This window comes from Bos mutus, chromosome 13 (genome assembly GCF_027580195.1).
Source record: "Bos mutus isolate GX-2022 chromosome 13, NWIPB_WYAK_1.1, whole genome shotgun sequence".
In the NCBI taxonomy this organism is placed as follows: Eukaryota; Metazoa; Chordata; class Mammalia; order Artiodactyla; family Bovidae; genus Bos; species Bos mutus.
The window spans coordinates 48,009,155-48,034,505 of NC_091629.1; the positions used below are offsets into that span (position 1 = coordinate 48,009,155).

Genomic DNA, 25,351 nt, shown 5'->3' on the forward strand with positions numbered 1-25,351 from the left:
CATCGCCTTCTCCAAATGAGTTTTAGGTTGGGTAAAAAAAGCAGGCTGTTTGCAAAAGACACACCCAAAGATATAAGAGTTCTCTCATTCTACCCATTCTTTCAGCCCAAGGGTTCACCCCACACTGCAACAAGCAGTCTATTACAGCACATCATACCCCTTGGCTCACACCACACATTGTTGGCAATGGATTTTCTATAAAATAAAGGCTCAAAATTATTTTAGGCACCCAAATTTTTATTAACCCACCTTCTCGCTCTCTTTTAACATTATAAACCAAATTAACCTCTTTTTGGCCCAGAGCTATGCTGGGAACCATCAATGCGCTTTTAGGTTTCTCTGGCCCCTCTTAACCGCTGGCTGTCATTCCTCTTGTCTTTTCTTGCTTAACAATATATTCCAACCCCTGTAAAATAGGGACTAAAAGTACCAACCTCATTGTTCTGAGGTTTAAGAGAATGCTAAGCACTAACCCAGGCTCTCCGGAGCATTCAAACACCCACAGTTCCCTCACACCCTTTGACAGAGATCCTTCTCATCTGTCATGGGCTGAGGAACCAATGAACCTGTAAACCAAGAACATGAGTCTAAAGACCACAGGCCAAGTGAAGGCCTGGATGGTAAAGTGCATGGGCTTTCTGACCACCACTGCCAACTTCCAGCCTAAGGAAGGACTGAGTGAGCAGTTGCTGAACCCCCGAGCTCATGGTTCCCTGTGGGTAACCCCCATGCACCTCCATTATGGCCCGGGCTAGAGGGGACACTTCTCAATTCCCCCTGTCACACTTGGAACAGCATGAGGGATGCAGCAGAGGCCAAAGACTGAGTGGCGAGCCCCAGGGAGTCAATGGGGGACATTATCAGACCAATCTTAAAGGTGGTGCCATTTGCTCTTGGGGAGGAGAGGTGGGACTCAGGCAAGGACAGCAGCTGGAAGGCAAAGGGCAGGTCCGGTTCTCAGTAGCGGTAGTGATCAGGCTTGAATGGGCCTTCACGGGACATGCCCAGGTACTGGGCCTGCTTCTCAGTCAGCCTGGTCAGCTTCACATTCAGCTTGCCCAGGTGGGCTTCAGCCACTGCTTCATCCAGCTGGGGAGAAACACAGGAAAAGCTGGAATCAGTGCCATGCTCTGGGACCCCTAACCTCCATCTTCTCGCTGCCCAAAGAGGCGGGAACGGTTCTATTGTGACATCTGTCGAGTGTTAAGCGTATTACTTCATCCTGTCCTCACAGTGGATGTGTGTGGGTTTGGGCTGCTCAGCTCTTCTTCAAGGGGGAATCAAACTACACCTTCCCCTCCAGGCAGCCCTGGTGGGACCATCAATTACATCTCCTCCTTCACCCTCCATCAACCTAAGCAGCTAACCAAAATGCTTCCTGGAATTTATCAATGAACAGGACATACTTTCATGACAGGGGCTCTCAGGATTCCTAAACAGGGAGGCCATCGGTCTCCAATAGCAAGTCTATTTGACAAGTGAAGTGAATGCAGGGAGAACAAAAGGGCCAAGAAACAGAGAAAGCAGAGCTCTGATGTCAATGAATCCCCGCATCCAATGTCTGAATCTGACACTCTGCCATTATAGAACCAACAGCATCCCTTTTCGGATTACACTGGTTGTGGTTGTTTTAATGTACTTCCTGAGCAGTGGTGACCACAGCCGTCTTCCAAATATATCCTTAAAAATATGTCTATAAATTCATAAAACACCTTCCTCCTTCAAGAGGTGGAGCCTACGTCCTCACCCCTCAAGTGGCTCATTTCTAATGAACAGAATGAAGCAGAAATGATGATGCGTGACTTGAAAACTGGGAGCTAAAAGGTACTTCAGCTTCCTCCTTTGCGCTGTCCCCAGATTTGGGAGAAGCCAGCTGCCATCTCACGAGGAAACTTAAGCAGCTCTATGGAGACACTCATGTGGCAAGGAACCTCCCACCCACGTAATGTGAAGTGGCTCTTCCAGCTCCAGTCAAGCCGTCAGATGACTGCAGCCCTGCCTAGGTGACTTCTTGACTCAAGTCCCATCCCACCATCCCATAATGGCACAACCCAGATCCCGGTGGCTTCCCTGGTAGCTCAGCTAGTAAAGAATCCACCTGCAATGTGGGAGACCCAGGTTTGATCCCTGGGTTGGGAAGTTTCCCTGGAGAAGGGAATGGCTACCCTCCAGTATTCTGGCCTGGAGAATTCCGTGGACTATAGAGTCCGTGGTGTCGCCAAGAGTCAGACACGACTGAGTGACTTTCACTTCACAGCCCAGACAGCTTTATGTTCCCAAGTGGTTTCACATTCACTGTTTCATTAGAGGCAAACATCCCTAAGGAGGAGGCCAGGGTTTATTTTTCTATTTAACAAATGAAGAAACTGGGGAGAGGCAGGCAAAGGCAGGAGCAGCGTCTAGCCCTAAGGCCACAGCCATTCTAGAAGCAGAATGAAGGTCTCCAATGACCCGAGGACACAATGAATCCTCCCTTCGCTTGGCCTGGCCTGCACCCCACACTGGAGGGCACCCTACACCTGGAGGGCAGCGTGTCGTAATGGTTAACAACCCGGACAGACAGGGCTGATCTACTCTTGGCCAGTATTTTACAGCTGTGGGGGCAAGTCACCCTCTGAACCTTAAGTTCCCTCATCTGTAGGCCGGATCTCTCATAGTTCTTACAAAGATCAGTGATATTCAAGAGGGCATGGTGCAGGCACCTTAATAAATGGGGGTGCTGCTCATGCTGTCATTATGGTTAACCAAGATACATAATCCCTTCCCCACACACTGCACGTGAGTGTGAAGCATGTCCCCAACCCATACCATGGCAGCGATGGAGAAAGGAGAGAAGGATGGGGCCAGGTGCTGGGGTAGGAGGTGAGCTCTTTACCTTTTCACTTCCAACCCTGCTTTCATCTCAGAGGCCTGCGCCTTTTCTCACTACAGCCCTGTTTCCTCCAATTAAGATAAGGGTTCAAATGAGGCTTTTTAAACCCTCCAACAAGCATGGGGACCTGGCAGGCTGCACAGGACAGGACAGCCCCTTGAGGCCCTCACAGGTGAAACATCTGGTCAGACAAGACAGTACCTGAGGAAGCCTAAGGGGAGAGGAGTTGGCTGGCTCGGAGGACAGACACCCCGGCCTCTTCCTACTTCTCATTAGTTGGCAGAACCAGCTTCTCAAAGGGTGGGAGGAGACATATGAAGTCTCCATTACAGCCTCACCAGTAGTCAAAGGTTGGAAGCAAGAAGTACTCTTACCACTTAGCTGAGAGGGACACTTGAGGCCCAATCAGGATAAGTAGCAAAACCAAATTTGCCCATGATGCTAAAGAGTCAGCACTAAGACACAGCATTCTGACCCCTGAGGGAGGGCAGCGCTTGGGGTGTTAGGACGAGCACTGCATTGGATGTCAGATGACCTCATTGTCATGGTTACCCTGACCTCACGCTCGCAGAATGTCAGGGGCCATGCTCAGCATGTTAGCAGCATCACCCCCTTCCAAGGCCACAACTGTGCAGCCTCTAGGCTGCATTTGGCTTACAAACAAGTCCAAGTTAACCCACCCAGCTATATTTAAAATTGAATATTTCACACAAAAATATTGATATCTGGCTTCCTCTGAAATGTCAGGAGCCTTGACCCAAAGGGCCCAGGTTGATAACAGGCAGCCAGCCCCTTCCACTGGGGCACATGTTCTTTGCTCAGTCCCCTCCAGCCCATTTATCCTTAGTGGACATGTGTGTTTGTGACCTGTGACCTAAGGAAGTCCTCACAATCCTTACAGAGGTACTATTACCTTCACGTTACAGAGAAGGAAATAGAGGCTCAGAAGTTAAGTAACCTGGTTACACAGGCTGATATTCAAACCTGGATGTGTCTCTCTCCAAAGCCCATGCTCTTCTCACCACCCAGCCCAGCTACTCAAGTTATTCCCTGCGTTGAGCCTCACTTTCCTTCTCTGTTAAATGGAGAGAATGACTTCTGCCCTGAGGAGGACGCTGTTAAGATCCTCAAGAGTGGAGGCAAGCACCGTATGAACTCAGGCAAGCCCTGCTTGGGGAGCCCGGGTCACGTGACCCTTGGCCAGGGGTGCAGGTAGGAACCCACCTTCTTGGGCAGGAAGTGGACTCCGACGGGGTACTTGTCTGGGTGGGTCCAGAGCTCGATCTGCGCCAGGACCTGGTTGGTGAAGGAGTTGCTCATCACAAAGCTAGGGTGGCCCATGGCACAGCCCAGGTTGACCAGCCGGCCCTCGGCCAGCAGGATGATGCGGCGTCCATTCTTCAACAAGTAGCGGTCCACCTGCAAGCGGGCAGAGCAGCGGTAAGGACTGGCAGGCGCTGCTCCCAGTGTCCACCCCATCCTCATCCCATCCTCCTGCCCAGCAGGCCTCCCTGTCTCCAGCAGTGCCCACAAAGGGCCTAGACTGCCCTAGAACAACCTCCAGCATAGGGACTGGGACACACAATGAATTATAAAAGCGACTATTTATTAAACAACTCTGAGCTGCAGACCTCATACATCTACTGTGAGAATTTAAAGAGCTCACATGTGCAAGCACTTAGTTTAAGTACTGCCTATTAGCTAACGGTACTGTTAATATTATCACTGGCACAGGCCCTGGGCTAAGAACACACATGTAACTGTGTGTGTGTATACGATATATAAAAATTACATTTAATTCTACTAACAATCGTTTAAATTAGGTACTGGTATTATCCCCATTTCACAGATAAAGAAACTGAGGTTTAAAGGGTTAAGTTCCTTGTCCAGAGCCAGACATTACAAAGTGGCTGTAATTTGAGCCTGGACAGTCTGAGGACAGATCCCAGGTTCTCAATCAGCATGCTTAGTGAAAAGCTAAATGTAGAATTTCCCTAGTGGTCCAGTAGGTAAGAATCTGCCTGTCAGTGCAGGGTACCCGGGTTTGATCCCTGGTCCAGGAAGATCCCACATGCCTCAGAGCAACTAAGCCTGTGTGCCACAACTACTGAGCCTGCGCTCGAGAGGCAGTGTTCCGCAGGAGAAGCCGCCACAATGAGAAGCCTGTGTACTGCTGCATGCTGCTACCTGCAGAAGCGAAGACCCAGAGTAGCCAAAAATAAAATCCATCAGTAAGACAGACGCGGTGGTACTCAACCTCGGCTGCACCTCAGAATCCTCCAGGGAGCTTTAAAAAAGGAGGACCCTTGGCCTCCCTCCAAGATTCCAGTTTAGCAGCCTGAAACCTCTTCCTCCCATCCCACTGCCCAGGTCACCAGAGCCTCGTCATCTGTCCTCCTTGGCGGCCACCCCACAGGCACACCCCCCTAGGCGCTCCATCTGCCGAGCCTGCTGGCAGGGCTGGGGCTCCTCACCTGGGGCTTGATGTTCACCTTCTCCACAGCGTTCTCGTTCAGCCACTTGACATCGATCTCCACGTCAAAGTGCCCAATGTTACACACAATGGCATCATCCTTCATCTGTTCAAAGTGCCTGTGGGGGAGCCTCAGTCCGTGAGAGAGGGTCAGCGACCAAGGGCAGCCCCATGCCTGCCCCCTCCTTCACTCCCTAGGACCCCCACACCACACCAGCACCTACTGGCCAAGAATGATGTCAATACAGCCCGTGGTGGTGACAAAGATGTTGCCCTCTTGACAGGCCTCATCCATGGTGGTCACCTCGTAGCCTGTGTAGAGACAGCCCCCATGGGTCAGCCAGCGTGGCCATGCCCCTCCTCTGGCCCCAGCGGCTGACGGCCAACCCCCGCTCTATCATACCCTCCATGGCAGCTTGAAGTGCGTTGATGGGATCGATCTCCGTGATGATGACACGGGCCCCAAATCCCCTCAGGGCCTGGGCACAGCCCTTGCCCACGTCGCCATAGCCTGCAACCACCGCCACCTTGCCCGCAATCATGACATCTGTGGCCCGCTTGATGCCATCTATGAGGGACTCCCGGCAGCCATAGAGGTTGTCAAACTTGCTCTGAGAGGAGAGGGGGTAAGGCAGGGATGGGGGCAGGCAAAGCCCTGGGGCCTCAGACCCACTCTCAACATCTCAGCCTGCTGGGCCTTGGGCTGATCACCTCCTGGGACTTCTCCCCACCAGCTAGTGTGTTCACGTGCCCCTTGCCCCTGCTCAGCCCCATGACTTTCTCCCCAGTCTTTCTCAGCCAGTCCAGAAGGCTTCCTGAGGATCAACTATGAGACCACCCAAAGAATCTGCTTCACTTCAAACCTCCCAATGCCTAGCTCTGAGGATCACTGCGTAATCCTTTGTCTCTTTAATACACTCATCACTCTGTCTACAACCCCTTTCCCCACCAAGTGAGGGCTAAATTCCTCACGGCAGCCTCCCTGGGGACCTTCTTCAGGGCCTATTCCTGAGCTGCTCTGGAAACCAACAGCAGAAGCCATTGCTGCTCCCCAGGCTCACCTTGGTGACAGAGTCGTTGACATTGATGGCCGGCACCTTCAGGATCCCTTTGGCCATCATCTTGTACAGGTTGTGGACCCCCGTTGTGGTCTCTTCAGAGATGCCTCGGATGCCTGAACAAGAGGGGAGGGGACAGATTTCAGGCCAGGAAGGAGTGGCCTCTGGGATGGGACTCTAAGAGCCTAAGAGAGCCCACAACTGAACTCACCTGAATGCCTCACCTTTGCCTTCTAAAGATGCTCCTCTTTCTGGGTTCCCATCTCTGCAACCTATACCACAGTCCACCTAATCACCCAGGCCAGCACGAGGGAGGAGTCGCCACCTTCACTAGGCCTCATGATTCTACCTCCCAACAACTCACAGACTCTTCATCCCCACTGCCCACATCCCTGCCACAACGCGTCCTCTACATAGCAGCCACACTTAACATGTATATTTTCAGAGACGTCTTTCAGTACCATCCAATTACTTCCCTTTGCTCTCAGCATCAAGCCCAGCTCTCTCGCTGAGTTTATTACAAAGTCTTTACACATCTGATCTTCACTAAGGCTCCAGTGAAGGAAGTTCCCATGCTGGCTAACTTTCTGTTTCCTGAAAGGTCATCCTTTCCTACCTCAGGGCCTTGGCACTCACTATAACATTCCCTACTTCCCTCCCCACCCTGCTTTTAACAAAGCTTCCCAGCTGTTCTCAGCCCTAGCCTTATGCTCACCCTTGGGCCATCATCTCAGCCAGCCTTCCCCCAGCTGCCCCAGCCCAGAAGATGGGCCCCAGCACGCTTACAGGAGCCTGAGGATATCCCATCTTCCACAAAATCTGCTGCTTGAGGCACCAGGAGTCCTGCCAGGCCTGCCGCTCTCATGTGGACAAGCAAGAGCCATTTAAACCACCAGCACCCAGCCCACCGACCTGCCCTACTCACCTGACAGGAGCTGCGGGTACTTGGTGTGGATGAGGTTGGTGAGATCACCACCGTCGTCCAGAATCATGTTGAGGGGCTCGTCCTTGAAGTACAGCGTCTGTTCAATGCACCACAGGTACTCCTCATCCGTTTCGCCCTTCCAGGCGTACACTGGAGAGTGAGTGGCATGTCAGGGCTGGCCCTCCACAATGGCACCTGCTCCAGGGACCCACCTAGGTAGTCTCAAGACTATCTTCTTCCTAATTTCCATCCCCAACCACCTCCAGCCTCTCTGAGGACTCAGCAGTGCTAAGGACACAACTTGGAGCCAGAGGTATCAGAGTGTGAATCCTGGTTCTGCACTGACCAGCTGTGTGACTTTCGGCAAATCACTTCACCTCTGAGTCTCACTTTCATTGTCGATGGTAGTATAGATTAAGTGAGACGGGAGCCAAACACAGACCCCCTATATATAAGTATCTGGAAAGAATTCTTTCCTTTCTCACTCTTTCTTTTCCTACCCTCGTCTGTCTGGGCCCCTAGCTCACAGTGACCAGGGTTCCTACCCACTGTGCCTCCTGCTGGGAGGGAGGTGTGACGGGAGGAGGGACACATTAGGTGGACTCAAGAGACAAGCTCCAGGGTCCATTCTGCACTGAAAGGACCTGATGGGCCCACAGTCTCTGTAATACGTTATCCTAGGCGACGTCTGGCCAGCATCTACTAACAGCAGCTACCGTGTATGGAGCACTTTCTCTGTGTCAGGCAATACTCTAACTGCTTCTTGCCCCCATCTCATCTGTCCTCACAGAAACCCTGTGAGGCTGGCATTACCATCATCATCGCCTACAGATGCCCAGAGAAGCGGCTGAGATGTGCCCAGGTCACTCATCATGACACTCTGCTGTTGCTGTTTTTGGCCGCACAGCATGTGGGATCCTAGTTCCCCAATCAGGGATCAAATCCATGCCCCCTGCACCAGAAGCCCCGAGTCTTAACCACTGGGCCACCAGAGAAGTCCCAGCATGGCACTGCTGAGCAAGCAACAGAGTCCCGTGCTCCTGACTGCCAGCTCAGGCTCCTCCCATCATGTGGTACAACTGCGACACAGGTGTGGGGCTCCCAGGAACCTCCTGTGAGCAAAGGACACCTGCCAAGCAAGGCCAGCTTCCCCTCCCTCAAACTGGGGCAGATAATGGTCTTGAAAACAAGGCCTTTCCAGAAAGCGGCCATGGAGTCCAAACTAGGCTGAGGAGCTGGGGACACGCCGACCCTTGGTCAGTTGATGGAGAGGTCTTCCCCAACTCTTTACCTTCCCCCCGCAGCTGGTTAGAAGGAACTGTGAATGAATGTCCTATTTTATCATCGTCAGACCGAACCACTTCCCTCCCCAAGCCCAAGCAGACTTGTTTCTGTTTCTCCAGCAGCCTGTGAGAAAGTCCTTCCTCTTTGGTTGTGGTCCTTCCCCAGTACCTAGACCATCAGATACTATGCAGTGGATCTCTGGGACTCTTTTTCTGTCCAGTACCCCTCCCTGCTTCTTTTTAAGGAACTTTTTGTTTTAAGGAACTTTTTAAGGAACATCCTCTTTTTAAGGAACTTCCCCCTCTTCAACACCATGTGATTCCCAATCACTGACTTGAATAGGGCAAGTAAGTGCCTTCAGTAGGATCTGAGATGACAGCTGGACAAAACGGCTCTTTCCGATGGGTCTCTAGGCAAGGATTCTGTGGCCATGACTCTTCCCTACTGTAGGGAGGTCTGCAGCAGTAAAAGTGAAGTGATGCAAACAGAGAAAATCAGAGCCCCTTCCTGTATTCCTGTATCCCCCAGCAAGGACTCACCTGGAATGCCAGCCTTGGCAATGGCAGCTGCTGCATGGTCCTGGGTGGAGAAGATATTGCAGCTGGACCACCGCACCTGAAAGAGCCAGCAAGACAGGGCTGGTCACAGCCAGGTCAGAAGACCAGGGTCACTAGACAGGGGTAAGAAAAGGCCCTGAATCTAGGGATGAGAGGCCTGGGATCTACACCCAACTGGTTCTGCAACCATAGGCTGGGGACCCTGGTGAGTGGATGGGAGCCAGAGCAGTGACAAGGCCTAACATATGTGAAAACAAGGCTCTGCCATATGGAGGGGGAAGGGCTCCACAAGGAAGCAAGGAGACAAGTGAAGAAGCTGTTGTTAGCGTTAAAACAAGATATGCAACTATAGCAGTGGAGGGGATAAGTATTATTCTGAAGGATTTGTTGGGAGGGTTAGTTTGTTGGAGTAAGAGACAAAAAGAAGAGTCAGGGATGACCCCAGATTCTTGAACAGAGAGAACTGTAAGGCAGAAGCCTGTAATTGCTTACATGGGGAAGACACCAAGAAGTGTAGGAAATCATGAGTTTGTTTACACATGTTGAGGTTGCAATGTCAATCAATCAGATCTCCAAGTGGAGATGGTACATCAGTTGCTGGATATGATGTACTATATCATATAAATATTATGTTATGACATAACCACATAAACAATATTTAAAACCATAAAATCAGACCACTTAAGAGAGGGAGTGTAGAAAAGAAAGAGGTAGGCCAAGGACTGACACTGTTGGACTCACTAGTTGTTTCTGGCTGCCCCGCACCACCACCAACCCCGCCCCCCATAAAACATCGTCAGAGAACTTGGAGGAGCTGCAATCATTGGTACACATGACCCAGGCTGAACCAATCAGAGAGCACCATCTTTCCAGCAGCCATGATTGGCCAAGGGCAGGCACGTGACCCCACGAGGGCCTATAGGAGCCAGACCCTTAGATGATTCGGTAGGGCTCTGGGCTTGAGTCTTTCCTGCTAGAGCTTCCCCAGTCAGGAGAATGTGAATTGAGGGTGACCAGACGCCATTTCCCAGTAAGAGCAAATCAGCAGAACAGTCACCACAAATGGTAGTGAGGGGCGCCCGTGACAAGGCTGGAGCTGGAACCCCTGCTGGGCCTGAGGGGACACAAGACTATAGAGTTCCCGGCTCCGCAAGAACTGCTGCTTCAGGCCTCACCTCAGCACCCAGGGCAACGAGGGTCTCAATGAGGACGGCGGTCTCCACGGTCATGTGCAGGCAGCCAGCAATGCGAGCGCCCTTCAGAGGCTTGGAGGCCGAGTACATTTCTCGCATGTGCATCAGGCCCGGCATCTCATTCTCTGCCAGGTCCAGGGCCTTGCGTCCCCAAGCGGCCAGGCTGATGTCAGCTGCAGGGGCAGGATGGACGGAAGTTCATGAGCTACCTCATCCCATCAACCATGAAGCAAGCACCCACCACTCCGCACTCATCCCCTGTGGACTCGAAACACTAGGCTGGCTGCAATCTCACTGATTCAAGGATTTCCTGGAGCAGGGCAGTCAAAAGGTCCCTGCCTAACCGCAGCCTACGCATAGCCTTGTGGGAGAACATTTAATTAAAAAATCCCACAGGAACATAAGGACTTCTCTGGTGACTCAGATGGTAAAGAATCTGCCTGCAATGCAGGAGACCCAGGTTCAATCCCTGTGTTGGGAAGATCCTCTGGAGAAGGGAATGGCAATCCACTCCAGTATTCTTGCCTGGAGAATCCCATGGATAGAGGAGCCTGGCTGGCTACAGTCCATGGTGTGGCAAAGAGTCGGACACAACTGAGTGACTAAGACAAACACACAGAGGAACATGATTACAACACAGGTAAATGCTCCCTTGAAAAATAAATAGCTGTCAGCCTATACATGCCTCTTACTACCCTTTCTGTTTGCCACCTAAAATTCCCGAAAGATTTTAGCTCCTGGTTCTCCATCTTCCTAATCACCACTCTTGGTGACTTCAACATTCCTAAGTGATACAACCTAACACCTTGGACTCAGCACCATTCTTTGATCTCCTTGTAGATAGAGAAATATTTCTCCACCCCTGTCATTTCTTCCCACCTGGAGGGAACTCATCTGTGTAACTAACAGCTCTTGGCCTCTCTCTGCCCCAGGGGAGGTGAAGCAACCTGTTTAATTAGTAAACTTAGAAGGAAAAAATGGGGCATGCACAGTTCAGGTCTCCCCTCTTTTGCAAGCAAGCAACAACCAACCTGCCTGCGGGGAGCGCATTCTTCCAGAGAGATCTACCCAAACCCACCTTGCCTGTAACTGGCGGGTTAACTGCTCAATTTGGGCGTTTGGTTAGCATGATCATTGGACTTTGACACTAGTCTACATCTTCGGGCTTCAATGGATGCTATTAGTTATCCCTTGATACCTACAGGGGATTGGTTCTGGGAACTTCTATGGATGCCAAAATTCTCAGATGCTCAATTGCCTTATATAAAATGGCATGGAGGTTCAGTCACTAAGTCGTGTCCAACTCTTGCTACCCCATGGACTGTAGCCCACTAGGCTCCTCTGTCCATGGGATTTCCCAGGCAAGAATACTAGAGTAAGTTGGCACTGCCTTCTCCAGAGGATCTTGCCATCCCAGGGGTTGAACCCACATCTCCTGCATTGGCAGGCGGATTCTTTACTGCTGAGCCACCAGGGAATCCTATATGCTCCATTAGATTACTCAGTATCCCATATCCTCTTACCTCTTTGACGACTTCACTACTCCACTGAAACTGCTCTTCTTAAGGTCTCCGTAAGGCCCCATAGCCATTGGTCAATTATCTATGTTTACGTTTCTCCCTGCAGCACCAACAGCACTAAGTAGTCTCTTTTTCTGAATCCCTTTCTTTCTGTGGTTTCCCTTCCACTTTCCTGGTTCCTCTTCCTGTAACAGACTCTCAAAGTTTGGAGGTTCTCACGGCTCTGTCATCTCCCTCCTCTCCTACGAGATGAGCTCATCCCGCTTTATGGCTTGAAATACCTTTTCTACAGCAGTGTCTGCCACCTGTTCATCTCCAGCCCAGACTTCTCCCCTGAACCTGAGACTCATAATTCAACTGCCTACTCAGCATCTTGGTTGTCCATCTAGATAATGTGTCAAGTTTGAGCCCTCATGACTCCTTTTTCTCACCCCAAACTTGTTACTCCCCCAGTATCCTCATTTTAGGAAATGAAACCACCATTCAACCAGCTGCTCTAGCCAAAAACTTAGGGTTTCTTGATTCCTCTTTTCCCCTCTCACCCTCTTCCAACCCATCAGCACTGTTGTCTCAACATCCCAAATATGAGCAATCCAACAGCATCTCACCACCCTGGATCACTGAAGCAGCCTCCTCACTGGTCTCTCTGCTGTTCTCCCCATGTTAGGGAAATGAAGATGGAGGTCGTCTTGTTCAGGCTTCAGAAGCAGGAGAGTAGCCCTCTGACTGACTTCTGACCCTGCATGGACTATGTGCCTGCTTTGGTTACCGGCAAGTCAAGCCACACCTTAGGTTAAGAGAGGGAGTGGGTCTTGGAATTTCCTGAGCCCCTGGACGCCCGGCCAAACCCCTACGCTGACCCCCAGACCCTTGTTTCACAAAAGGAAACAAACAGCATTGTAAAAGGGAAAACAAGAGCTGCATTTTTGCGTGCAAACTGACAATATCAGCTTGCAGCCTGGGATTACAGGCAGGAGCCCCCAAAACTGCAATCTGAAGTCTCACCCGTGGGGTGGACCACTGCCCGGGACCCTTTTCCCAATTGAGACTCCAAATTGCTGGTACTCGGGATGTCCCAGCACTGTTCAAGTTTGGATGTAGGTTGTCAGCCCAATTTGGTGATGTATATGCTATTACCCCTCTCTATCATTTCTATTTCTTTGCTTTTAACAACTAATTGTTTGTGTATTAACAAGTGGATTTTTTTGTTAATGAATCCTTTGAACCTAAAATGAAAGTAAAACACCCCAAAGGCGAGGTCTTCAAGTGGCTACTTGGGATGCTGCCTGATTCAAGAATCACCTAATAAGAGTTAGATCTTTAAAAAACAAACAATACCCCACAAAAGTCAGAGAAACAAACTTTTAAATTTTTAAATGTATCACCTCCATTCTTCTGCTAAAGTGAAAAAGCCAGCCAGCCTCCAATGGCTTCCCCTAACCGACTCTTCACATGGCCACAGTGCCGTGCCCAGGTGTCTGCTCACCCTTCTTGCCCACCTCGCCACCCTTTTCTCCGCCTCACTAGTTGCTCAACCATGCGAACCTCCTTACTGTCTTCATATTCCTGCCTCAGGGCTTTAACCCAAGCAGCTCTCTCAGCCTGGAAGGCTCCTCCCATCACCTGATACAGTACCTGGCACACAGTAGGTGCTTAGGAAAGAAGGAAGAACTTGGTATACTGCTGCTGGAGGAACTGAGAGCATGCCAGGGTGACTCTAGTAGAGGGAGTAAGATGATGAGTCAGGATTTTATTCCTGTAGAGTTTTAAGGGGAGTCCCATGACCAGACTTGTCTTTTGAGAAGGCTTCTTTGGTTGCTGCAAGTATCTACGAAGCAAGAGACTCACGGAGACCTGTGAGGAGGGAGCCCAGGACTGGGGTGGTGGCTGTGGAGACAGAGAAGTGGGCAGGTCTCCTCACTTAGAAAACAGATTGTATCTCTAGTACTCAGCTGGGTTGGGCACAGAGTAGGGGTTGGCCATGTTTACTGACCATCCTTGTTGTTAAGACTGAATGAGAGAAGGTCCACGAAAGGGGCAGGCAGTAGATGGGTCACCAAAAAAAAAAAATCTGAACCTAGTCCAACTCCCAAAATTTACAATGAGGAAAGGCTCAGAGAAATGTTTGCCGCGGGTCTGACAGCCAGTCAAGAGTAGGGGTGGGACTGGTGGCCAGGCAGAGCTGGTACAGCCAGAGGCTCCTGGGAGGGGCCCAGTAGTGGACAACAGTTCCTGTCCTATCCTAAGCTGCACCTCCTCTGCCACCCCCTGTCCCTCTAGCGAAAAGAACTCTTTCACTGCCCTCGGGATACAGCTGTGCCAGCCCTGGTGTTTTCATGGGTCCCTCAACTCCAAGAGCACAGGAGGGTCTGGCACTCTAAGCTCTGGGGGTTTTGGTGCCCAGGGGAGCTGAGGACTTGCAGAAGCTGCAGTAACACCTGTCCTAGGACAAGCCAAGAACATGAGCAAAACCCTGAGTGTTTCTTCATCTGCGAAGTGGGAATAATCCTAACCTTCCTTGAGCCCAAGGATTAAAGATACCATATGGGCAATGTCTGGCACAGCACGCCCTCCCTGATGGAGGCTTCCTTTCAACCCTACTTAGCCAAGTTCCTCCACTTCCGAATGTAGCCTTATCTCCTCCCACACAATGCAAAGCCCTCAACCCCTAACCCACCCATCTCTCCATAGTAATAACAAGCCTCTTTTCCAGCTCAGCCACTGGACCTTGCTTAATCTTTCTGGGCTTCAGTTTCATCCACACAACAGGGACGATAACCTACTCTGGCCCGCTGCTTGATAAACTACTATTGGTAAGTTACTATTTTCCAGAGAGTTTTTGGAAGTTTTTTCCTTTTACGGCTTCAGTTTCTTCCTCTGTATAATGGGATAAAGTCCACCCCTAAAGATCATTCTGTAAACAAATGCAAATCCCCAAATACATAAGAAGTGCTCCATAAATGTTGATGCTTTTCTCCAGGTTGAATGGTGTGCTGGATTTACTTTAAAAATTGCTAGCCAGACTGAACCGGTTTCTGCTGAAAGGTCATTAGGATTATTCCAAATGTGTTCACTTATACACAGTGGTGAAAAGATGAGCATGGCCTGGGTGCATCTATTCCACCACCTCCCAGTTATAAGTTTGGGCAAGTTACCTTTTTTTCCTGTGTCTCAGTAAATCCATAAAATGAGAAAGTAACAGTCCCTACCCTAAAAAGTCATTAGAATAAAATGAATTAATCTATAAGAAAGGTACAAGTGGTGTCCATGCCACAGTAAACGTTAACGATCAGTGTATCAGCTTCAATACATAGGACGGCAGGAAGGATTTTTCTAACCACTCCAAAAGTTCGAGATTCTATGTAGGACTGTTCTTGCTGGCCAAGCGAGTGACCCCAGAGGTTGAGTAACAAGCCAAAGGTCCCCGGTGAGTGGACTTGCCCGGCCTCGGGCTCAGTCTCCAGGCCCCTCCCCCACGCGCCCTTCGGGGCCCCAGTACCCTCGCCGTCCCCGTGGGAGGCTCAACGAGGGGTGGGCACTTGCCCGGGACCATCCAGTTGGCCAAGGAGCCGGTCCAGGCCCAGGAGGCAGGATCCAGGCTCCCTAGCGTTGGTCCCGGCAGGTGCCATTGGTCCCAGGCTATGGCCAGGTGCACGCTGCCCCCTGCCCCAGGCGACTCTGCGCGGAACACGCCGCCGCTCCGCAGTCCGTGCCGCTGCACCCTGCCTCGCGGGGCACGCCGGAACTTGTAGTTCGCGGCCGCACGCCAAGACATGCTAGCTGCGGCGGGGGAACTCCAACCCCCAGGCGGCCACGCGGGGCCAAGACCGCGCTGTGCCAGTGATTCAAGAGGGTCCTTCTGAGCGCCCCAGGTCGGCCCCGCGGCCGCCGCCCCAACAGGTCCCCAGCGGGTGGGGAGCGGATGCGGCTGGTTGCACGTCCTGTAACTCACCGACTTTGTAAGGCAGCTTGTCCGACATATTGGCAGCGTTTCCGCACGGACTGATGCACACAGGCGAAAGGGGCCGGGCCTAGGGCTGGGAAGAGGCGCGGGCTGGGCGGCGCCGGGTAGGGACCTGCGCCTGGCGCCGACGCCTTTAAATATCTCCCCCGTCTTGCATATTCATGAGTCCCGAGCGAGCTGAGCCGTCGGGGCGGGGTCCAACGCACAGGGGCGGGACCGGAATGGATTTTGGTTCCTGCTGAGAGCAGTTTTTATCCCAAGCGGTCCTTCCACCTCCCGCACTGGGTAGCAAAGGGATCTCGGAGAGAGGCCTAAGAACAAACTCCATGCTTTCCTTCGTTCAACCAGTGAAACCCATGTCATAACCGGGGGAAATTGAAATTCCAACCAGCTCTCTTTCCTGAACCTGTTTCTTCTGTAAACTGGGCAGTTGATACCTACCATACAGATTATAAGTAAAGCTGCAACATGTCAAGTTTCTAGCACATCGTAGGCCTTCCACCCTCCTGCCACTATCCTGAATTTAGTTAAATTTGCATACGTATTTATACTTTTACTGCTGCTGCTACTGCTGCTAAGTCGCTTCAGTCGTGTCCGACTCTGTGCGACCCCATAGATGGCAGCCCACCAGGCTCCGCCATCCCTGGGATTCTCCAGGCAAGAACACTGGAGTGGGTTGCCATTTCCTTCTCTAATGCATGAAAGTGAAAAGTGAAAGTGAAGTCGCTCAGTCGTGTCCGACTCTTAGTGACCCCATGGACTGCAGCCTACCAGGCTCTGCCATGGGATTTTCCAGGCAAGAGTACTGGAGTGGGGTGCCATTGCCTTCTCCGATACTTTTACTACGTATGTAGAAATTATTAAATGCTTCTTAGAATATTTTCTGTTTAAAACCTTCATGTAAATGGTAACGTACTGTACTTATCCTTCAGCAATTTGCTTTTTTCTGTTGATATTATATTTTTAAGAGTAATGCATAGACTTAGAATGTATTCATTTTTGCTGTTGCATAGTATTTCATTGTCTACATCCCATGATTAATTTATCTGTTCTATTTGCTGACATTCAGTTGTGTATCATTCTGCCATTATTGCATAAATGGAAAAATAAACATTGTCTTTTAGTGCACCTGAGTAGGTGTCTGAGGCATAAGTGTACTTAGGGATGAAGTTTCTGAGTTAAAGGCATGTTTTTAACTTTCCTAGGTCTTGCCAAACTGTTTTCCAAAGTAATTTATCCCCTCACCACAGTGTCTGACGGGGCTTGTCACATCCCTGTCACCACTTGTCAGACTGACAAAAATATTTATCAAATTGATGGCTGTGAAACTCTCCTTGTGGATTTAATGGCCACGTGAAGACACTTTATCATCTTTATAGGAACCCCCTTCCCCAACCTCCACCCAGCTGCTCTCTCATACTTTTTTCAGAGTTGACCCATTCTGAGTCTGTGCTTTCTCACCTCCCACTCAGTCCTCAGCTGTCTGGTCTCCACCCCCAGGTCTCTGCTGAAACTGCTCCAGCCAGGTCAGTAGGGAAGCCAGACCAACGTGCTTCAGCCTGCATCCCAACCCACCTCCTTGCTGCACACAATGTGCCCTTGGCTTTCACTTTCCTGACTCCGCACCCACTCTCCGCAGGGTGCCTTCTCTGGTCTAAGCAACTTCCTCTCCTTTTCTCCAAGAATTAATGTTCCTTTTTTCTCTTATTTGGCTCCATCTGCCAGCCCCATCTCACCCACACTTAACTTGTTGTGACCACCCATATCCAGGTAATCCAAGTGTACATGGAATAAAACACTGCCTTACTCCAAACGTGGCCTGTTACCCTTCTCAATTATCACATGCCCTTTCTCCCCATCCCTGGAGTTACCACTGCAGTGATTAATGTCTTTATCATTCTCTTGCTTTTTTAAAATGGATTTTACAACTTATATGACTGTCCTAAACAACACATTGTTTAGTTTTGACTGTATTTTGTCTTTGTCTAAATGAAATCATACAATGTGTTTATTCTTTTGCAACTTACTTTCTCTTTCAACATTGCTTTTGAGGGTCATTCATGTAGATATTATAGCTCTTATAATATCTTATTTATCTTATCTTATAATATCACTTATTTTCATTTATTATATCTTATAATCACTTATTATATCTTATAATATCACTTATTTTCATTTCTGTTTAATCCACTTATTTATTCATTCTATTGTTGATGGATATTGGGTTGTTTCAGTTTTTTTGCTATTGCAAAGAATACTGCTTTAATATTCTTGGGTGTGTAGATAGATACAGATATAATTTGGGAGTCAAATTTCTTAAACAAATATGCTTAGGTTCAACTTAACTAGGTAATGTTAAACTGTTTCCCAAAGTGGTTGCATCAGTCTGTACTCCCACCAGCAGTGGATAAATACTCTTGTTTTATGCCCTTATCAGCCTACCAATTTTTTTTTGCCTATTTGGCAGGTATGAAGTGGTATCTCATTGTGGTTTTAATTTGCATTTCTTTGACTACCGTGACTAATGAGGTTGAGCATCTATTCATATGTTATAACCCATCTGAGAGTCTTTGTTTGTAAAAGTTCCGTTCATGTCTTTGCCTGTTTAAAACTAGGTGGTTTGTTTTTCTTTTCAACTAATAGAAATTCTTTACATATTCTGGGTATTAGTCCTTTGCTAATTATATGTGCTGCAGATATCTTCTCCAGATTTGTGGTTTGTGTTCTCACCCTTCCTCTGTTGTTGTTTTTTTTTTGATAATTAGAAAATCTTAAGAGTTTTGTGTTTGTTTTGCTATGCTGCTCCGTATGTGGGCTCTTAGTTCCCTCGCCAGAGATCAAACTCCTGCGGTAGAAGTGCAGAGTCTTAACCACTGTCAGGGAAGTTCCAGATATTCTTAGCGTCAGCCGAGTGTGTGCTGCTTGGTTTTTGTCTCGTCACAACAAAGATTTGGAGTGACAGACATTAAAGCCCCCTCGGCGTGTCACAGCTCTCGGGTCTTGGACAGACTGTGTTATAGCTCTCCGGTCTCGAACGGACCGTATTATAGCTCTTAGACAAATCAGTGTTACAGCTCAGTGTTACAGCTGTATTTTATTTAGAAGATAGCAGGAAAATCCATCTTTGAGGCGTGAGGGCACGTCGATCCAAAGACGCAAAGAGAAGAGCACCCCAGCGCGCAGGAGAGAGAGAGAGAGAGCCCTTTGGCTCCTCTTTTTATATGTTTTTTCTTCCCCCTAGGCCTGCCCTATGCAAATTGGGCTTAGTCAGGAGTGCTGTTCTACCTGAAGTCCTCACTCCGGTCCTCGGTCCTGGGGTCCTCAGACCTTCCTTTGACCTTCCTCTGTTCTATTTTCCTGGGCTTTTCTCTTCCTTGTCTTTTAGCCACTGCCATTTTGGACTCCTTTTCCCTATTTTAACTACCTAACCTTAGTTGTAATGTATTCAAATTTGTCAGTCTTTTCTGTAGTGTTAATGGCAGTTTTTGTCTTGTTTTAGAAAACCTATATACCCCCAAAGTCATAAAGAATTTCTTCTGTATTGTTAGCCCAAAGTTTTATAGTTCAAATATGTATGTGGTGTGAGGGAGGAATTCTATTTCATTTTTTTTTCCCGAATTAATAAGCAGTTGTCCCAGCACCACTTAGGCAACAGTGCATCCTTCTTCCAGTGACCTATAGAGCCATCTCTGTCATCCATTGTGTCCATAAATATACCGGGTTATTCCTATCTCTCTATTTTGATGCAATGATCTGTGTATGCACTGTTGAAATTACTAAAAATTTTTAATAAATCTCATTCTTTTCAAGAGTATCTTGTGGAAGTTCCCTGGTAACTTAGTGATTAGGATTTTGGGGTTTCCCTGCCATGGCCTGAGTTCAGTCCATGGTTAGGGAACTGAGGTCTCACAAGCTGCAAAGCACAACCAGAAAAGAAAGAATATCTTACACTGTCTTGGATGTTTGCACATCTATATAATTTTAGAGTTACTTTGTCAAGTCTTGGGAAAATTTTTTTTTGAATTTTTACTGCAGTTGTATTAATCTATAAATTATTTGGACTTCCCTGGTGGCTCTGATGGTAAAGAATCTACCTGCAATACAGGACACCCAGGTTCAGTCTCTGGGTCAGGAAGATCCTCTGGAGAAGGGAGTGGCTACTCACTCCAGTATTCTTGCCTGGGAAATCCCATGGACAGAGGAGCCTGGCAGGCTACAGTCCATGAGGTCACAAAGAGTTGGACAGGACTGAGCAACTAACACTTTCACTTTCTACCCAGTAATGCCCATTTTATCATCACCAGTAAAGCTAAGGGAATGTCCTGGCAGTCCAGTGATTAAGACTCCACACTGCCACTGCCGAGGCTCAGGTTCAGTCCCTGCTTGGGGAACTAAAATCCCATAAGCCACGTAGTGCAGCCAAAAGGGGGAAAAAATATATATATATATACACACACACACACACACACAGGGCTGTAAAATTTGTTTCTCCCTCTCTATCTCATGACCAACAACCTGATTCCAACTCTCATCACCTCCCATCTGGATCAGTGCACCAACCTCATCAGTGGTTTTTAAGCATCCAGCCTAGCTGTGTCCCATTCATCTTCTAGCCAGAGTGATTTTATATATATACATATATATAATTTTATATATAAAATTTTAGCTTATATCTTTATTTTGTATATTTATATAATTTATATATATTATATTTATATATACTTATATATATATATTTGGCCATGCCACGTGGCTTGTGGATCTTAGTTCCCTGACCAGGGATCAAACCCAGGTCCACGGCAGTGAAAGCACCGAGTCCTAACCACTGGACCACTAGGAAATTTCCCAAAGTGATCTCTTGAAACTACAAATATGTCCATACCTTCCTTCTGCTTACAACTATTAATTGGCTTCCAGTTGCCTAAAGGAGGGGTCTCTAAAGTGTCTTGAATGAATGAATGAATTAACTTTTGGTTGTGCTGGATCTTCGTTGCTGCATGGGCTTTCTCTAGTTGCAGCGAGTGGGGGCTACTCTTCGTTGTGGTCACAGGCTTCTCATTGCAGTGGCTTCTCTTGTCACAGAGCAAAGACTTTAGAGCGTGGGCTCAGTAGTTGTGGCACACGGGCTTAGTTGCTCTGTGGCATGTGGAATCTTCCTGGACCACAGACGGAACCCCTGTCTCCTGCATCGGCAGGCAGATTCTTATCCACTGCAACACCAGGGACGTCCTCTAAAGTGTCTTTTTGATCAATATTTTTTTCCTCAGATTCTATTACATTTTTTACAACATGACTGACCAGGAGAGGGGTTCACGAGAGGGGCTGTCAGCTTCAGCCTTTTCTGTCTGTTCACTGTTGTAACTTCAGTATTATCTGGAACTGCCATTTCTTTGCAGGAATATTTTGAAGCCTCCCACCATTTTGAAGCATTTAGTTAGGTTAATATAGGAAACCTGGTACATGATACTTATGTTTGCTTAGCCTGACAGAGGGGGTTTCCCTGGTGGCTCGATAGTAAAGAATCCGCCTGTAAGGCAGGAGACCTAGGTTTGATCCCTGGGTTGGGAAGGTCCCCTGGAGGAGGGCATGGCAACCTACTCCAGTATTCTTGCCTGGAGAATCCCCATGGACATAGGAGGCCTGGGGGGCTACAGTTTCTGGGGTCACAGAGTCCAACACAACTGAGCTACTAAACACAGCACAGCCTGACAGAAACACACACTACACCCAAGACCATACTGCAGAATGCTGAAACGGGGGCTAAGAGCCCCACTGCCCACCCCCCAACATGTGAACCCCCTTCCATCAGGAAATCTCTGCTACCTCACTTGACAAAGGTCACACAAACAGACCAGGTGAGGGAAACGGTGTCAATTAATGACAAAAACCCATCCTAAGTGTCTGTCCTGCTTTGGGAGATGTCAGTTAAGGACACATTTGCTCATGTAGTATATTAAGTTCATTTGAACAAAACTTTTGGAGATTGCTGGCCTCAGGAGAAGGTCCAAGCACCTTTGCCTGGCCTTCAAGGCCCTCCCTGTGTGACCCCTGCCTGTGCACCTCACCTTGTCTCTTTGGCCCCAACAGCATCACAGTTCTCACTACAGCCACTCAAAACTTATAGATGGTTCTCCCACACCCACTGTGTTCTGTTCTGCCCCCAATATTCTCCCCTCTGTCTCTGGATGCTCCCTGATCCCAGACTTCCTGTCAAAGTCCCACTTGGCCTTTAAAGCCCAACCGTTCCTCGGCCCCCCTCCCCAGGCAGGAATAGACGCCTCCTCTGTGCTCCCACAAACCCCCTCATGCAGCTCTACCTCTGTCCTTTCCACATTGTTTCATGCCATCTTTGAGGGGAAGGGCAGACCTCTTTCTCTTTTAGCCCCAAGATCCAGCACAGCCCTGGTTAGTTTTTTATATATATTTATTTGGCTGCATTGGATGAGGGCAGGGACTGGATCTGGCTTTATTATGTAGCTGCATCCTCAAAAGCTAGCTAACTTGATCAATACTTAGTGAATGACTAAATGAAGGACCTCAACTTCTGGTTTTATTTTATTTAAAAAAATATGTATTTATTTTATATATATTCTTAGATGCAGCACGTGGGATCTAGTTCCTCGACCAGGGATTGAACTGAGTCCTTAGTTGTGGCACGAATCTTAACTGTGTCATGCAAAATCCTTTGTCGCAACATATGGGCTCCTCTCTAGCTGTGGTGCACAGGCTCCAGAGTGCTCAGGCTCAGGTATGTGGGATCTTAGTTCCCCACCCAGGCATAGCATCTGTGCTGCCTGCATTTGAAGCACAGAGTCTTAACCACTGGACCACCAGGGAAGTACCGGCCCTGCAGCTGCTAAGTCACTTCAGTCGTGTTCGACTCTGTGTGACCCCATGGATGGCAGCCCACTGGGGTTACCTCCGTCCCTGGGATTCTCCAGGCAAGAACACTGGAGTGGGTTGCCATTTCCTTCTCCAATGCATGGAAGTGGAAAGTGAAAGTGAAGTTGCTCAGCTGTGTCCGACTCTTAGTGACCCCGTGGACTATATGCAGCCTACCAGGCTCCTCCGTCCATGGGATTTTCCAGGCAAGAGTACTGGTTAATCTTAAAAAATAATAATATAAATATTAATAAAACCAGAAATTGAGGCTTCCCTGGTGGTTCAGTGGCTGGTACTCCATGCTCCCTGTGCAGGAGACCCAGGTTCGACCCCTGGTCAAAGAGCTAGATCTCACGTGGTGCAACTTAAGACCTGGCTGCTATATAAAATCAATAAATGTTTTTAAAAAATCAAACCAGAAGTTGAGGTCCTTCATTTAGTCATTCTCTAAGTATTGATCCTGTTAGTCAGCTTCTGAGGATGCAGCTACATGATAAAGCCAGACCCAGCCCCTGCCCTCACGGCATTTGCATTCTAGTGGGCAAGAGGTGGAAAACAACAAAGAAATGAGCAAACAATTTCAGGTAAGGATTTGTTTGTCCTGCCCAAAGACTTTTGCACATGCTATTCCTTGTGCTTAGAAACTTCTTCCTGACTCTTTACATGATAATTACTCTTCCTGTAAATCAGGTGTGCCAAAGTGTAGCTTTCTTTATTATTCTCTTTCTGTGTCTCATGGCTTCTGAAGTCCCTTCCAGCCTGAGACACTGTGTTTCCCATTACAACAGTGTTGTCAGCCCTACTTTGGTGCCTTGGGCTCCCATGGAAATCATCCTCAGGAATTCCCTGGCAGTCCAGTGGTTAGGACTCTGTGCTTTCACTGCAGGAGCCACGGGTTTGATCCCAAATCAGAGTGTTGTAGCCTCGTGTTCTGGAAAACAAACTCACTCAGAAGGACAATGCAGATAGTGGAGTGCAGTTTATTACACCAGCGGGCCCAAGGCAGTCTCCTCTTAGCCAAGGACCCTGACCAGCATTTGTGAAAATCTTTTATACCCCATGTGTACGTGTCTGAACCCACCACCCCAAATTCCTTGAGACTTACATAAACCAAGGAAAATACAATCCCAGTAACCCCATCATTCACGTGCTATGTGCTCATGTGCTCCAACAGTCAAACAATTAGCCGATAATCAATAAACCCGAGGTCACACTCCGATAGATATAGAAAAATTTATGGCGTGTCTGGAGGAAGGGGTGATTAGTGTATGTTTTCTCTTAGGCGATGAGTAACCTAGGTACAATCTTCAAGGTTCCCCTGTCTGGAGGGGGTCTTATCCTTCTGTTGTTGTTTTCACAGGCACTAAACACAGAGTTCAGAGTCCATTGGAAAGGTAGCCGAGCATGATCAGCATGAACAGGCCTAAGATGGAGTCCAGGCCCTATGAATTCCTTCTTCATTACCCGCTCTTGATGCTCTTAACTCATATTATGAGTATCATTCATAGGGATATATTGCACCCTGGCTCTCCGACTGCCAATTTGGGAGAATGACATCAACCTTCGGGTTACAAAGTTCATAATACATTGTAAAATTCAGGGTCCACAAAGCAGAACTATCAAGGCAACTATAACAGTGGTAAATATAGTTTTCCACCAATCGCCCTTCACCCAAGATAGGACCGAAGTCCAGAAAGGAATGTTTTCATTTGACATTGCTTTTACCTAGTTTTTCATGTCATTTAAATCAGTCGATACATTGCCAGATAAGTCAGGAATGTATACACAACATACAACCTTAATTATAGCACAGGTCCCTCCTTGAGCAGCTGTATGTCCAAAGCCATTCTATTATGAATTACTGCTTTTCTCATTTGAATTTGCTCTTCATTTAAGGCTTGGATGGCTTTTGTTCTATCTAGGAGGACCTGTTTTGTGAAATTAGTCAAAGCCTCTGCTTTAATCATGATATCTGTTGTCCCTATAGAGGGTACGAATAAGGCAGCAATATACTCATACGATTGAAACACGGATCTTGTCCACCTAGCATGTAAATAAGGTAGATATACTGCAGCTTGTTGTAGGTTAGGCTTTTGTTACACTGGCATTTATATCAAATGTAACCCCATGACCCGAGTCTATTGACTGTAGGTCTTACACCAAGAGAGCAAGGAGAGGTTATGATTGACAAGAGAGAGGAAAACCTCTTTTTGTCATCCCAGAAAAGAGCAGAGTGGTTTAAAATCTCCTTGGCAGAGCGGTGACACCCACCAAGGAAGTCCATCCATCACTGACAGAGGCATAGCCCTACATACCCAGCAGTTGGAAGTGTTGTGGAAGTCTGTGTAGGAATGTGCCCGTGAGATGAAAACATTATCCTGAGTTGAAACAGAAGTTAAATTCAAAGTCACGTCGCTGAGGCCAAGCAGTAGGAGTTGATTGTGCGGCTTCATCCTGAAGGGGCTCGTCCAGGATCTTCTTTTCCTTCTTCTTAAGGATGGTCTTAGTCTCTTGAGGGTCAGCGGGGTCCCTCTGTGCAGTCCACTCAGCGTTTTTTGGGTCTGCGTGGTATGTTCTCTTCACCCTCGTATGATGGATCCAAGGGACAATACCTGCAACTTTA

The 25,351-nt window shown here is 48.4% G+C and overlaps 1 protein-coding gene across 1 annotated transcript; it reads right to left on the bottom strand.

Moving 5' to 3' along the window:
* Positions 1–216: 216 nt before the first annotated feature.
* On the bottom strand, positions 217–15,991 carry AHCY (adenosylhomocysteinase). The gene is made up of 10 exons (XM_005900438.3): positions 15,835–15,991; positions 10,345–10,535; positions 9,152–9,227; positions 7,329–7,478; positions 6,407–6,519; positions 5,749–5,956; positions 5,570–5,657; positions 5,347–5,464; positions 4,097–4,291; positions 217–1,089 (listed from the first exon to the last, which is right to left on the bottom strand). Exons 1-10 carry the CDS (start codon positions 15,860–15,862, stop codon positions 958–960), a joined length of 1,299 nt encoding a protein of 432 aa, XP_005900500.1. The 5' UTR covers positions 15,863–15,991; the 3' UTR covers positions 217–957.
* Between the last annotated feature and the right edge of the window lie 9,360 nt (positions 15,992–25,351).

Bases quoted from the DNA above. Each gene is read 5' to 3' on its own strand.
- AHCY (XM_005900438.3), bottom strand. From the start codon at position 15,862: ATGTCGGACAAGCTGCCTTACAAAGTCG. The intron at 9,228-10,344 runs GTGAGGCCTGAA...TGGCTCTTTCAG, and splicing joins TCGTTGCCCTGGGTGCTGAG to GTGCGGTGGTCCAGCTGCAA. The intron at 4,292-5,346 runs GTGAGGAGCCCC...GCCCGCTTGCAG, and splicing joins AGGTGAACATCAAGCCCCAG to GTGGACCGCTACTTGTTGAA.